We start from the raw sequence: 14,328 nt of genomic DNA on the forward strand, positions 1-14,328 counted from the left end.
GGCAGTTGGAGGCAGTTTCCCTCCAGCGACAGCAGAGAGCAGAGGAGCGATGCTTGCAACGTTGAGCCAAGCGCCGGACAGATAAAGCGCAGCAAGTTGGCACAGTTGGGGGCACAGCTGGTCCATCTGCCGGCCATCTCAGCCAGTCAATCCATAGCACCTGGGTCTGTTCCGTGACCTGCCAGCGAGCTTTCAACACTTCACATGGCACAATCACTGTGGTGATGTCATCACCGCTTAGTGGCAAATGGTGGCTGTTGTGTATGTGTGTGATGGTGAGCGGTAGTGTAGCAGCTATCTCACTGCGCTATGAACCCGTCGACCAGGGTTCGATTCCCGCTCACGGCCAACACCAGTGACAATTATTGTAACTGGTTCAGTACCACGTGCTGTATGTGTAAACATCGCCACTGTGGAAACAAAGACGTCCGGGCGTGCTGTTGGCCACCCACCCCCTCGTGTGCCATGCTGGCTTTCATTGGTACTCGTACAGCACTTGCCCCAAAAGTCTACTAAGGCTATACGGGGGGGAGGTCTTTGTCTTTGTACGTGTGTATCTCTGTGTGTGTGTGTATCTCTATCCTAGCGGTTAGCGCGCTGCGCTATGAACCCGGCAACACGAGTTCGATTCCCGCTCACGGCCAACACCAGTGACGATTATCTGAACCGGTCCCGGGCCTCCCCTAGGTCGACTCAGCCTCAAATGAGTGCCTGGTGCGGTGTGTAAACATTGCCACTAGGGAGACAAAGGCGATCGGGCGTGGTGCTGGCCACCCACCCACTCGTGTACCGTTCCGGCCTTCATAGGTGCTCGCTAACAGCACTTGCCCCAACAGTCTGTTAAAGGCTATACGGGGGTTCTTTGTTCTTTGTGTATCTCTGTGTGTGTGTATATCTCTGTGTTTGTATATCTCTGTGTGTGTATCTATCTCTGTGTGTGTGTATCTATTTGTGTGTGTGTGTATCTGTGTGTGTGTGTATCTATGTGTGTGTGTATCTGTCTGTGTATGTATCTGTGTGTGTGTGTATCTCTGTGTGTTTGTGTATCTCTGTGTGTGTGTATCTCTCTATGTATGTGTGTATCTGTGTGTATGTATCTGTGTGTGTGTGTGCACGTCTGTATTATTAGAGACTCTGTGGAGCAGCTATTTCTGACGCTCGCATCTGCTTGTGCCGCGCGCTATGCGTGGTATGCACAAGCTATGCGTGAGCTATGTGGGTGTGTGTGAGCTCCGTGTGTGTGGGAGCTGTGGTTGTGCCACGGTTTCGAGATGTGAACTCACTCGCCTGGGTATGGAGGAGGTTGTGGGTTCGATTCCGACCCTGACGCCTGCTGTATATTTGAAGTTTGTGTGTCTCTCAACCCGTGGTCGCGTGGATTTTTCTCCAGGTCCTCCCGTTTTTCCCGTCACATTTATTTGTGGCCAGGTGGCTTCTGAAAAATAGCTGTACAGCTCAGAAGGACCCTTCCTGGAAGAAAAAATGTGTTTAGTTTATAGTTTAGTTTGTATGTCCTATGCACGTGTTGTGCATATGTGTGTATGTATATTTGCATGTATCTGCGTGTATCTGTGTGTATCTGTGTGTATCTGTGTGTGCGCGGGCATGGTGCTGCTCCCCCCCCCCCCGCCTCTTGTGCCGTGCCGGCATTTGTCGGTGCTACCCGCTAATAGCACTTGCCCAAAACCGCCTGTTAGGGCTACACGGGGGATCTTTGTCTTTGTACGTGTGTGCACACCCACAGTGTGAATGTGGCATCAACATGGCCAGGGCCTCCTCCCATGCGGGGCGCCCGCGTCTCCAGTAGCAGTGGCTCGCAGCGAGCGGCTCGCAAATCGGAAGGATTCAAGCGGGGGGGGGGGGGTGACTTGCACCAGCAGCGATTTTCCTACGGATAGACCCGCCCCTGTCATAGGAATGTTGAATTTCCACCACAGGCTCGGGGCCGCAGACGGGAGATGAGTACAAATGCCTCCACGCTCACTCTTGACTTTGAATAACAGCGAATGATGTGATGCCCATGTGAGGTGAGTGGGTTATCCAATCATCCAGGATTACTCCGGCATGACGAAAGCCTTCCCACGTTGAGCTGGCACCGGTGTCTGTTCTGGCCCGCGGACATTTAGCGACGTCGCGTACGTCCCGCTGTGTTCACCGTGGGGAGTAGAGAGCCAGTGCTTATGCCGGTCATCTCAGTCTGTTAACCCATGACACCTGGGTCTGTACCGTGGCCTGCCAGCAGGCGTTGCTGACTTGACCTGACGGCCTTCAAGTGCACCTAGCCTGGCACGTGCGCGTGGGTGCGTTTGTGGGTGTGCACCTGTGTGCATCGGGGAGCGGTAGCTCTTGTGCCGCGCTACGGACCCCGGCAAACTCGAGTTCGATTCCCGCTCGTGGCCAACACCAGTGACGATTATCTGAACCACTGATGGGCGTACCCTAGGTCGACTCGGCCTCAAATGAGTACCTGGTTGCGATACGTAAACATCGCCATTGAGGAGATATAAAAGTGGCCTTTGCGTGGTGCTGGCCACCGCACTCTCTTGTGTGCCGTGCTAGCCCTCATAGGTGCTAATCACTAGCAGCACTTGCCCTAACAGTCTGTGTGGGTTATACATGGGGAACTTTGTCTTTTGTGCGCACGTGCGTGTGTGCAACATCTCGGTTGCTCTCCGTGTCGGTGATTCCTCCGTGTCACCAAGTCTCGGGCCAGCATCACGACCACAGCTGACCACAGCTGACCATGGCGGTGGCGATGTTGGCGAAGTGGTCTGCGCTGGGTATCGGTCTGTGCACCTGCGCACGTTTAGCCCGAAAGCCTCGTGGAGTCTCAAGACTCTTTTTCAGGAGGGTCCTGCCCAGTTGTACGCACGAGGAAGCGATGCTGCTGCTGCTGCTGTGTGTGTGACCCCAGTTGAGTTGGTTACAGGTCGGGTCGTTTTGGCGAATGCCACTTACATTGTGTGGGCTTTATGAGCTGCGTGCGCGATGGTATTGCTGCGTGCAGTGCGGTGTGCGCGTGGGGTATAGCGCGGCGTGGGTGTGGGGTGTGCGTTTGGGGAGTCGCGTGGCGTGCGTGTGGAGTGTGCGTTTGGGGAGTCGCGTGGCGTGCGTGTGGGGTGTGCGTGAGGCGTTGCACGGTGTACGTGTGAGGTGTGCGCACCGGGTGTGTGCGAGGTGGGGTGTAGAGTGGGGTGTACCTTGGGGTGTACCTTGGGGCGCACGAGTGGTGTGCGCGTGCCCTGCACGCACAGTAAAGTGCGTCTGCCACCATGACTCCTCCCTCCCACCGTGCATGAAATCCTGACTCCAGAAATAGCGCGCGGATCACGTTACAGACGCCCTTGCCTGGCCACGAGCCTTGGGCACTCACACCCACCACACCGCACGGGCGCGGGCAGCCACAGTCCCTCCAGGCATAGGCAGCCCCTGTCCCAGGCAGTCCCAGGGACTCTGTCCGAGGCAGTCGCAGGGACTCTGTCCGAGGCAGTCGCAGGGACACACTCTCTCTCTCGGTGCCTCCCTCTCGAGTCCAACTGGGACGTTACTGGGAGTCGCAAGGCTCGAGTGCGAAGAGGAGGCGTGGGAGGTGGAGGAGAAAGAGGAGGAGAGGAGGCTCAGGAATGGGAAACGCTCCGCTATGCGCTGGAGGGAAGAGCGAGGATGTAGACACCGAGGTGAGGGGTTGCTGGTGAGCGGTGGTGAGCGACACAAGCTTCTCGCCATTGCTGTGATGAGACGTGGTGGGATGTAATGGGATGTGATGGGTCGTGATGGGTCGTGGTGGGTCGTGGTGGGTTGTAATGGGATGAGATGAGTCGTGATGGGATGTGATTGCAATTTGTCACAATTTTGCTGGGTGGTGATGCGATAGGTTATTATGTGTCACGATGCAATGAGTCTCAATGCGATGAGTTGTGATGCGATCGCTCATTATTAGATGGGTCACGATGTGGCGGCTCGCAGTGGGTCGCGATGTGTGGGTCATAATGCAGTTGGTCGCGTTGTGTGAGAACGCGTTGCAGTGGATCGTGATGCGTGGGTCGCAATGCGTAGGTCGCGATGCGGTGGGTCGCGATGCGGTGGGTCGCAATGCGGTGGGTAGTGATGTGTTTGTGCGAATGCTTGAGCAAGCACCTATGAAGGTCTGTTAGAGGATATACGGGGGATCTTTGTGTGAGAAAATCAGAACGAGTGTGCGAGAGTGTGTGTGTGTGTCTTAGTGAGGGTGTGTGCATGCCCAGCCACCGCATGCCAAAGCAACTTCTTTTTGGCTGGATAGAGGGAACATAACGGGCACGGCACGGGCTATAGAAGAGGTGGGCTGATTTGGTTCAGAAGGATGTGCAGCTGAGTGGACTTGCTGATGACCAGTACCAGCGGTGTCATGATCGGCCTCTGTGGAGGAGGCTCGTGAAGGGCCCTACTGGGCAGTTGGAGGCAGTCGCCCTCCAGCAACAACGGAGGGCTGAGGAGCGATTTTCACAACAATGAGCGGAGCATCGAATGGATAAAAAACACAGCGAGTTGTATGTATGTTGAACTTCTTTTGTGCCATACGTAGCCGACCGTGCGAATTGAAGGTTGGTACAGTGGGGAGCACAGGTGGTGCATTTGCCATTCGTCTCAGCCGGTCAACCCACAACAACACCTGGGTCTGTCCCGTGGCCTCCTATCAGCGAGCCTTCGACACACGTGATGGCCTCAAAAGTGCGCCTAGCCTAGCGCAAGCACTGGGGTAACATCGCTGTCACTTGTTGTATTTGTTGACGCGGGTAAGAAGCATTTGACAGTCAGCTGTTTAACAAGAATAACACCGTGGGGCAGCTTGGTCAGAAAAAAAATCAGTTACAGCGGCGTATAAATCCTAACATTGCAGACACAGAGCAGCAAACACATTGGAGGACAACAACATTTGGGGTCACACACCACTCGAGTATCGAAACTAAACTAACTAAAACTATTTTTATTTTACCAGGTAAGGGTCCATTGAGCTATATCGCTATTTTTTCAGAAGCGACCTGGCAATCACAGATCATCGTTTAACGAAGTGGCTTATCGCGTGGAAATTTGTAGCAGCCAAATACTCTGAACACGTGTTGATTCTAAAATGTGGATAGAAAAACCGGAGGACCCGGAGAAAAATCCATGAGACCATTCGGAAAGTGAACATGCAAACTCTAAATATACAACAGGCGTCCAGAATCAAGATCAAACCCACGACCTCCTTTATACCAGGCAAGGTTGTTAACATCTCTTAGCCACCGTGTCACCCCAGATGATGCGCATTGCCTGCCAGGTGATGCGCATCATCAACTCTGCGCCGCTGAGTCGGAACCGAGTCCGCTAACCACGTGTGCAGGGATCTGGCACGGGTATCAGAAATATAACGCGATCTCGCGCGGGGGTCCGCTAACCGCATCCGGGTATCTTAAATCAAGCCGCCATTCGCCACAATTTTGCGGCGAATGGCGACCGTTGTTGTTGAGCAAGCGCGAGTGGATCTGTGAATGTGTGAGAGAGGGAGACACGAAGATAGTTGGGATGGGTGGGAATGCGTTGGAGCCTTCACGGTGCATGACCCCAGGGAGTCGCGCGGTGAAGTCAGCTGCTGCGGGCACATGTACCCTGCTCGGCGCCTCCCGTGCCGTGGCGGTTCTCGTAGGGCCTGGATACGTGGAATAGCCACTCGACCAATATGAAAATCGCTCCTCTCTCGCTACTGCCCATGGTCACTGTTCCCGTGAACTTCACTCGTTGATTCCTCCATCCGTGTTGAGAGCTCCACCCAAGGTCCACCAGACCCTGGCTGCGTCATCTCTCATCCATGCCGTGTTCAACCGCCACACTACAGGCCTCAACACACTCAGCCACCCACTCACCCACCCACAGACTCAATACTTAACTCACCCACCCACTCACCCATCCACAGACTCAAATACTTAACTCACCCACCCACTCACCCACCCACAGACTCAAATACTTAACTCACCCACTCATCACACTACAGGCCTCAACACACTCACCCATTCACAGACTCAAATACTAAACTCACCCACTCATCACACTACAGGCCTCAACACACTCACCCACCCACTCACCCATTCACAGACTCAAATACTTAACTCACCCACTCATCACATTGCAGGCCTCAACACACTCACCCACCCACTCACCCACCCACTCACTCATTCACAGACTCAAATACTGAACTCACCCACTCATCAAACTGAAGGTCACAACACACTCACCCACCCGTACACTTTTAAATCTAGATTGAAAACGAATATCTTCACAACTGCTGATTGAGTTTAGTTTTTTGTCCTTACCCCGCACCTCTGCTTACCACAGTTGGCGATGTACGGTGCGAAATAAGCTTGACATGCATACATGCACCCACTCGTTCACCAACTACTCAAATGTCCACCCACTCGCCGCACTGCAGGTCACCACTTCTCATTCTGATTCTTCCCTCGCGCTGCTCTGTTCGGGAATTTCTTTCCTCCCGTCGTCACCGTCTCTTCTCGCCAGGCTGGCTCTCGCAACAAAACCCCTGGCTCACATCGTGTACCCTCGTGACGTTTGTGCCCTTTCGGACTGTGCTCGGTCACTATTTTTTTTACATGTATCAAAAAAAAAATTGTGCGCATGAGTTCTATTGGGAAAGTGTCATCAATTATAACCACAGCCACACGCAGTGAAATTAGCAGTGGCCTTGATCCATCGCAGTGCGAGCGGCTGTGGGGGGCGAGCCAGTGAGTGAGGCTTGGGCTCAGCTTGGAGCGGGTGGGGGGGTGAGGTGTGACAGTGGTGTGGGAGTGCAGCCCTGCACACCGTAGACAAGACTGTGCGTGGCGGCTCCATCTTATTATTGCAGCTGTTCCTCACATTCGATGGGAGCCTCTGAGATGGCTGCCTGTGTGAGAGGCTGTGTCAGACTGAGAAGCGGTGAGAGACTGTGTCAGAGGCTGTGAGAGGTTTGTGAGGCTGTGTGAGAGGCTATGAGAGGCTGTGTTAGGCTGTATGAGACTCTGAGATGCAATGAACGAGTTGAGACGCGTGTAGATGACGCATTGACACCGTGTCCCCACAGCTTACCGACTGACGTCGCACGCAAATAATTCCCCTGGCCCTGCTTGGCCCCCCGAGGCAGACTCGGGCGTTTTGTGAGACCAGCGTTCCGTGGCCGCATTACGTCGCTACGTTATCCGGCGCGTTTAACGGGCCAATACGGATCCGTTCCAGGGGAAGTCCACTCTGAACTCGAGCCACGCATTCCACCCAGCGCAATGCGCCCCCACGCAGCATGCCACTTGCCATCGGGCCAGGGGGTGAAGGCACAGCCGGACGAGCGTGAAGCAGATGACCACGTCCAGGGGTCCAACTGCTTTTTTCAACGGGGGGGGGGGGTGGGTCCCGGGGTGGTAGGGTGGGCCCCGGGGGGCGGGGGTGGGCCCCCACCTCCTTTCTCCCGACTCACTTTTACTGAAATAGCTACGGATGTTTTGAACCCCGTATACAATAATATGTGGGCTATAACTATATCTACATTATTGTTCTCTTTTTTTATATATATTAAACGTTTCGCTACATTTTTTACTGGTTTATCTGGTTGATTCGCCCCCCCCCCCCCCCCTTGTGGCCGATCTGGGCCCCTATGCATCGCATAATGCTGCCACACACCCCCCATATTTGCTCCTCCGGCCACATCGCATCGGTGACGGAGCCAACCGGATGGGGTGAACACACACGGTGGTGCTGGTGAAGAAGGCTGCATAGTCCAGACGTTCTGGAACCGAGTGCCTCGCAGCGATCTCGCTGTGTCGTCGATGCAACGCTCCGTAGACGTCCTGTGCAAATTGCCCAGAGCGGGAGATGGGGGGGGGGGGTCGAGCTCGTCACACACGCGATGCGCTCCTGCGACGCAACTCGATTGAAGGGGGGGGGGCTGCGTTGATCACCTTCTGGTACCCCCCTAGGGGGGGGGGTAGTAAGAGGCGGCTTAGTCTACCGTGTGGAGTCTCGGTGGGGCATCCGAGGGCTGTGCGTTGGCGCAAGTGGCACGAGCTGTCGGCTGGGCGCGACAGAATTGAGCCAACAGCAGGTGACGTCCTCGTGCTCGGCTTCGGGGATATGGACGACCGAAACTGCTTTTCGCGTTCAGTTTTTGTTGTCCCTGCCACTCGCCTCCGATTAGTACAGTTTGACGACATACGGTGCGAGAGAAGTTCAACATATGTACACACGTATGTACACACGTATGTACGATGAAGCGGAGCGTGACCACGGCAATGACCTCCAGGCACGCGGGGACCGGTGCAGGCTCGGTGAACCTGAAGCTTGGCCTGAAGGAGCTGCAATTCAAAGTGAAGGGAGGTCCGCTTCCATGGACACATTCCCGTCCTCAAAAGGCTTGAAAGCCAACCTCCGGGACAAATTCGGAGCCATCTCAGAGATGCCACAGCCCACCGATGTGAAATCGGTGCAGCGATACATCGTGGTTGTTAACTACTGAGCCAAGTTTAAGCCTTGCCTGTCAGAGGTGTGTGTGTGTGTGAGCCTTTGACTGCTCCTGGACAATGATGCAGCCTGGCACTGGCTTCCAAAACGTTGCGGGGCATAAAGCAGCCGGCCACAGCTATGCCAATGTTCAAATGGATGCCACGGTCATGAGATGTTAGCTAGCTCGCCTGGTATGCAGGAGGTCGTGGGTTCGATCCCGACCCTGACGCCTGCTGTGTATTTGGAGTCTGTGTCTCTCTCTCATCATCATCACGGTGGCTAGGAGATGTTAACTACCTCGCCTGGTATGCAGGAGGTCGTAGGTTCGATCCCAACCTTGACGCCTGCTGCTGTATATTTGGAGTATGTGTCTCTCTCTCATCATCATCACCACGGTGGCTAAGAGATATTAACTACCTCTCCTGGTATGCAGGAGGTCGTGGGTTCGATCCCGACCCTGACGCCTGCTGTGTATTTGGAGTCTGCGTCTCTCTCTCATCATCATCACGGTGGCTAGGAGATGTTAACTACCTCGCCTGGTATGCAGGAGGTCGTGGGTTCGATCCAGACCCTGACGCCTGCTGCTGTATATTTGGAGTTTGCATGTTCACTCTTCCCGTGGTCACGTGGATTTTTCTCCGGGTCCTCTGTTATTTTCCCTCCATATTTAGAAACGTGCGTTTCGAGTGTTTGGCTGCTATAAATTTCCACGTGATAAACCACTTCGTTTGGCTATCATTACGTGTGGCCAGGTCGCTTCTGAAAAAGAGCTGTATAGCCCAGTAGTACTTACTTGGTAAAATATTTCTTTTAACAGTTTTAGTTTTGTTAAGTACCACAACATTACGTAGCCCGTCGCCATACAGCAGGTCCACCCCGTCGCCTTCGCGTCTGGGGCGCCGACCCAAAACCAAACAGAACCGCACGCCCACGTAGAAACGGAACGCCCTGAGCAGACAGTTCACCGGGCCGCGTTTCCACACCGGTTCTACGGCCGAGGAGCGACCGCAGCGGAAAAACGGACCCCACACCTCCTTGCAGTTGTTTTCAAGAAGCCCCTCCCCCGCCCCTCTTGAATGCTCCGGAGATGACTTCAGAATGCCCTGTTATAACTTCACAACGCTACGGACCTTGATGTCGCCCTGCACGGCCCGGAGATGTACATCAGCGGCACGCTCGGCAGAGCGACGGCAGCAGACGGGACGTCCCGGAGGCAGTGTGAGGGTCGTGCAGCAGGTCGATCACAGGCTGCGCCGGCGTGTGCGGCGCACTGCGAGAGATGGAGGTCTACGAGGCGTGTGACGTCCGTTGTTCTGACCTGATGGCCAGAGACAAAGGGTGAGATCCTGGAGTGCATTGTGGGAGAACACCGGCCATCGCCACAAAGCTACTGTGACAGGAGACACTCACGGCCACATTGGAGGAGAAGCTCGGATACGGAGCAGACACACAACTCCCCTTCCTGGCAAAATCAAAGCCTTTGTTAGCAGTTCTTCAGCATGCAATGAGTGCACGCGCAGCAGAAAGAAACCCCTGATGTCAACTTGAATCCTGACACAGCCCTGGCAGATTGTCGGCGTGGACTTCTTCAACAACACAAGCCGAGGATTACCTGCTGATTGTCGACCGCCCCTGGGAACTTCTGAGGAAATCGAGTTGTTGCGGCTTCCATGTCACGATCGTACGGAGTCCTCGTCGGCAGCGGAGCTCCAATTTTGCACTTCAGCGATTTCCCGCGGTCGATATGTCAAAGAACCTGAGGAAGAAAGCTAAAGGCGAGGTTAAACACTCCTGGAAAGCCATCTTGCATTGGAGGAAAACGCCAACAGAGGGACCGGATAGCAGCCCATCACAGCACCCACTCTCTAGAAGGCGGAAGGCATGTTTGGCAGTGAGCCCCGTGTGGGTAACGGAGAAGCTGTCGAAGCAGGTGCACGATACATCCGCCGGAGACATGCCCGAGTTGAGCATCGGGGAACCTTTCCGCGTGAAGCCGTCGCGTGTAGACGGAGCAGGCCGCCGCCGGTAGACTGGGCCGCCCCACTGTGCGTGCGGAGAGCCGCGCCGCGCACGAGCGGACAGCCATATTGCCTGTGCACCTCGTGCATGCCCAATGGAATCCTCGAGCGCCATGACCAAGTGGATTTTCAAGCCGCGGAAGGGACGGCCATGCGGACCCGGTGCGCGCGGACCGCTTGCGCCGGCCTGCCAGAGGTGCCCACTTGGGGACGGGACAAGCCCGAGGAGAGGAGGGTTTTGCAGTGGAGGCGCCTGACTGTTTGGCTTTTAATTGTTCACGTGGAAAGGGGGAGATGTTAAGGAAGGCGCATGATGGAGCCGCCGCTCCGCGTTACGCTCTTGTCTCTGGATGAGGGAAGTTAACCATGGTGTCAAGCCTGACGTCGTAATTTCACGCATCGATAAAAAATGCCGTACGTCTCGATTCTGGCTCGGTAATGGTCCAGTGGAAAACCACCCATGCCGTGGTGGGCCCGTACTGGCTCTGATGTACCAGTGTAAAAGGGGTCTGTCTCACCGACGATCAGTGTCTCTGTTACTCTGTTTGATTGTGCACTGTGATTAGACCCCAGAGTGAGCGTGCAGTTGTGTAGGTGGCGGTGTGTGCCTGTGCACATGTGTGCATGCAGTGCCGGATTGTGACGGTAGTCATGTGTATTCTTAGGTGTTTTTGGTAAAGTCACGTAGGCAAAAAATAAAAATTAATCAAAGTAAAATAAAAATAAAATAAAAATCACGACGTTTCGGAGGTAACACAAGCTTCCGTCTTCAGGTGGAACCGTCACAGCACGATAGCTGCATCAAGTGAGAGAAATTCCAAGAAAACAGTCGTGGTATATATACTGGTTGAGGGTGGGAGTAGCAAAGGTAGGCCCTGAATATTATTAAATAATATTATTATTGGAATTTCTCTCACTTGATACAGCTATCGTGCTGTGACGGTTCCACCTGAAGACGGAAGCTTGAGTTGCCTCCGAAACGTCGTGATTTTTATTTTATTTTTATTTTACTTTTATTTTACCTACGTTACTTTACCAAAAAAACCTAAGAATATGAATCTTTGCAGTCACGAAAGCTTCAAATCTAGAATTAAGGTTGTCATGTGGTTGTACAGGTGGATGTGAATACGAGTTTACTGCGAGCGGCTCGTGCTGGGAACCTGGAGAAGGTTCTGGAGCTCCTGAAAGCCGGGACTGACATCCACACAACAAACCAGGTGTGAGACTCACTCGCCTGCACCCTCATGCACTCGCTCAGTTAATCACTCACCCACTCATTCACCTGCTCACACACTCACTCGCCTACTCAATCACTCACTGACCCACTCGCTCGGTTACTCATACACGCACCCAATCACCCACTGACGAATACACTCACTCGCCCATTCACCCTATCACCTGCTCACTCACTCACTCGCCTACTCAATCGCTCACTGACCCACTCGCTCGGTTACTCATACACTCACCCAATCACCCACTGACAAATACACTCACTCGCCCATTCACCCTATCACCTGCTCACACACTCACTCGCCTACTCAATCGCTCACTGACCCACTCGCTCGGTTACTCATACACTCACCCAATCACCCACTGACTAATACACTCACTCGCCCATTCACCCTATCTATCACCTGCTAACTCACTCACTCGCCTACTCAATCACTCACTGACCCACTCGCTCGGTTACTCATACACTCACCCAATCACCCACTGACTAATACACTCACTCGCCCATTCACCCTATCTATCACCTGCTAACTCACTCACTCGCCTACTCAATCACTCACTGACCCACTCGCTCGGTTACTCATACACTCACCCAATCACCCACTGACTAATACACTCACTCGCCCATTCACCCTATCACCTGCTCACTCACTCACTCGCCCACTCACACACGATCAGCTGCGTGCCTCGTGTTGGGTGATGCTCCGTCGCCGTGTCGCGTTGTTTTGTGCGCAACGCGGCTCGATCCCTTGTCGCCCTCGCGTGGCCTCTGTCACCCTCGCCGCGTGCCGCTCATTCCCACGAGCAGGCGCTGTGTGTGTGGCGCTATGTGTGTGTGGCTCTGTGCGTGTCATGTTTTGTGTGTGTGGCGCTGTGTGTGATGTGCTGTGTGTGTGGAGCTGTGTGTGTGGCTCTGTGCGTGTGATGTGCTGTGTGTGTGTGGCGCTGTGTGTGTGGCGCTGTGCGTGTGATGTGCTGTGTGTGTGTGGCTCTGTGTGTGTGGCTCTGTGCGTGTGATGTGCTGTGTGTGTGGCGCTGTGCGTGTCATGTTTTGTGTGTGTGGCGCTGTGCGTGTGTGGCTCTGTGTGTGTGATGTGCTGTGTGTGTGGCGCTATGTGTGTGGTGCTGTGTGTGTGATGTGCTGTGTGTGTGGTGTGTGTGATGTGCTGTGTGTGTGTGGCGCTGTGTGTGTGATGTGCTGTGCGCGTGATGTGCTGTGTGTGTGATGTGCTGTGTGTGTGGCGCTGTGACGCTTTGTGTGATCCTCAGAATGGGCTGAACGCGCTGCACTTGGCTGCCAAGGAGGGCCACGTCGCGTTGGTGAAGGAGTTACTGACTCGCGGGTCAGAAGTTGATTCTACAACCAAGGTGAGCGAGTAGGTGGGTGGGTGGGCGAGTGGGTAACTGAGTGAGTGGGTGGGTGGCTGAGTGAGTGGGTGGCTGAGTGAGAGAGTGGATGTGCGAATGAGTACGCAGAGCGGTAGTATAGCGGTGAGTGCGCTGCGCTACGAACCCGGTGACCCGAATTCGATTGCCGCTCACGGCCAACACCAGCGACGGTTATCTGAATGGGTCCTGGGCCTCCCCGAGCTCGAATCAGCCTCAAATGAGTACCTGGTGCGGGGTTTAAACGTCGCCACTGGGGAGACAAAGGCGGTCGTTCATGGTGTTGGCCACCCACCCCTCATGTGCCGTGCCGGCCTTCATCGGTGCTCACTAACAGCTATATGGGGGATCTAGTTTTTTTGGGTGAGCGAGTGATTGGGTGAGCGAGGTCGGTGTTTTGTGGTCACCTGGGCTTTGGTCGTTGTGATAAAATAGTCGCTCTGGTAGACCGAGTCGTGTGTGTGTGTGCGTGCGTGTGTGTGTGCGTGCGTGTGCGTGTGTCCATGTGTGTGTGTCCATGTGTGTGTGTCCGTGTGTGTGTGTAGGTGCGTGCGTGTGTGTGTGCGTGTGGGGAGCGGTCGTGTAGCGGTAAGTGCGCTGCGCTACGAACCTGGCGACCCGAGTTCGATTCCCGCACAGTCAATACCCAGTGACGATTATCTGAACCGGTCCTGGGCCTCCCCTAGGTCGACTCAGCCTCAAATGAGTACCTGGTGTGGTGTGTAAACATCGCCACTAGGGAGACAAAGGCGGCCGGGCGTGGTGTTGGCCACCCACCCCCTCGTGTGCCGTGCCGGCCTTTATAGGTTCTCACTAACAGCACTTGCCCCCACAGTCTGTTAAGGCTATACGGGAGATCTTTGTCTTTGTCTTGTGTGTGTGTGCGTGTGTCCGTGTGCGTGCGTGTGTGTGCGTGTGCGCATGCGTGTGTGCGTGTGTGTGTGTGTCCGTGCGCGTGTGTGTGCGTATCTCTCCACAGAAAGGGAACACGGCTCTGCACATCGCCTCGTTAGCTGGGCAGACAGAGGTCGTGACCCTGCTCACCGAACATGGAGCTGACGTCAATGCGCAGTCAGAGGTAATGACATGTGTGTTTGGGAACGTGTGTGTGTGGGTTTGTGCATGTGTGTGCACATGTGTGTGCACGTGCCCGTGTGTGTGTGTATGTTCACATGCGTATGCAGGTGTTTGT

General features: G+C 54.5%; 1 protein-coding gene across 1 annotated transcript in view; it reads left to right on the plus strand.

Annotated features, from left to right (window-relative positions):
• LOC133341979 (ankyrin-3-like) overlaps positions 1 to 14,328 on the plus strand; it is a 105,539-nt gene that overhangs the window by 17,579 nt on the left and 73,632 nt on the right. The window contains exons 3-5 of the mRNA XM_061550824.1: positions 11,636 to 11,737; positions 13,020 to 13,118; positions 14,116 to 14,214. Of these exons, the coding sequence (XP_061406808.1) occupies positions 11,636 to 11,737; positions 13,020 to 13,118; positions 14,116 to 14,214 (300 nt within the window). The remainder of the gene's footprint in view (positions 1 to 11,635; positions 11,738 to 13,019; positions 13,119 to 14,115; positions 14,215 to 14,328) is intronic.

Source organism: Lethenteron reissneri, chromosome 2 (assembly GCF_015708825.2).
Source record: "Lethenteron reissneri isolate LAM-NWPU_2019-01 chromosome 2, ASM1570882v1, whole genome shotgun sequence".
In the NCBI taxonomy this organism is placed as follows: domain Eukaryota; kingdom Metazoa; phylum Chordata; class Hyperoartia; order Petromyzontiformes; family Petromyzontidae; genus Lethenteron; species Lethenteron reissneri.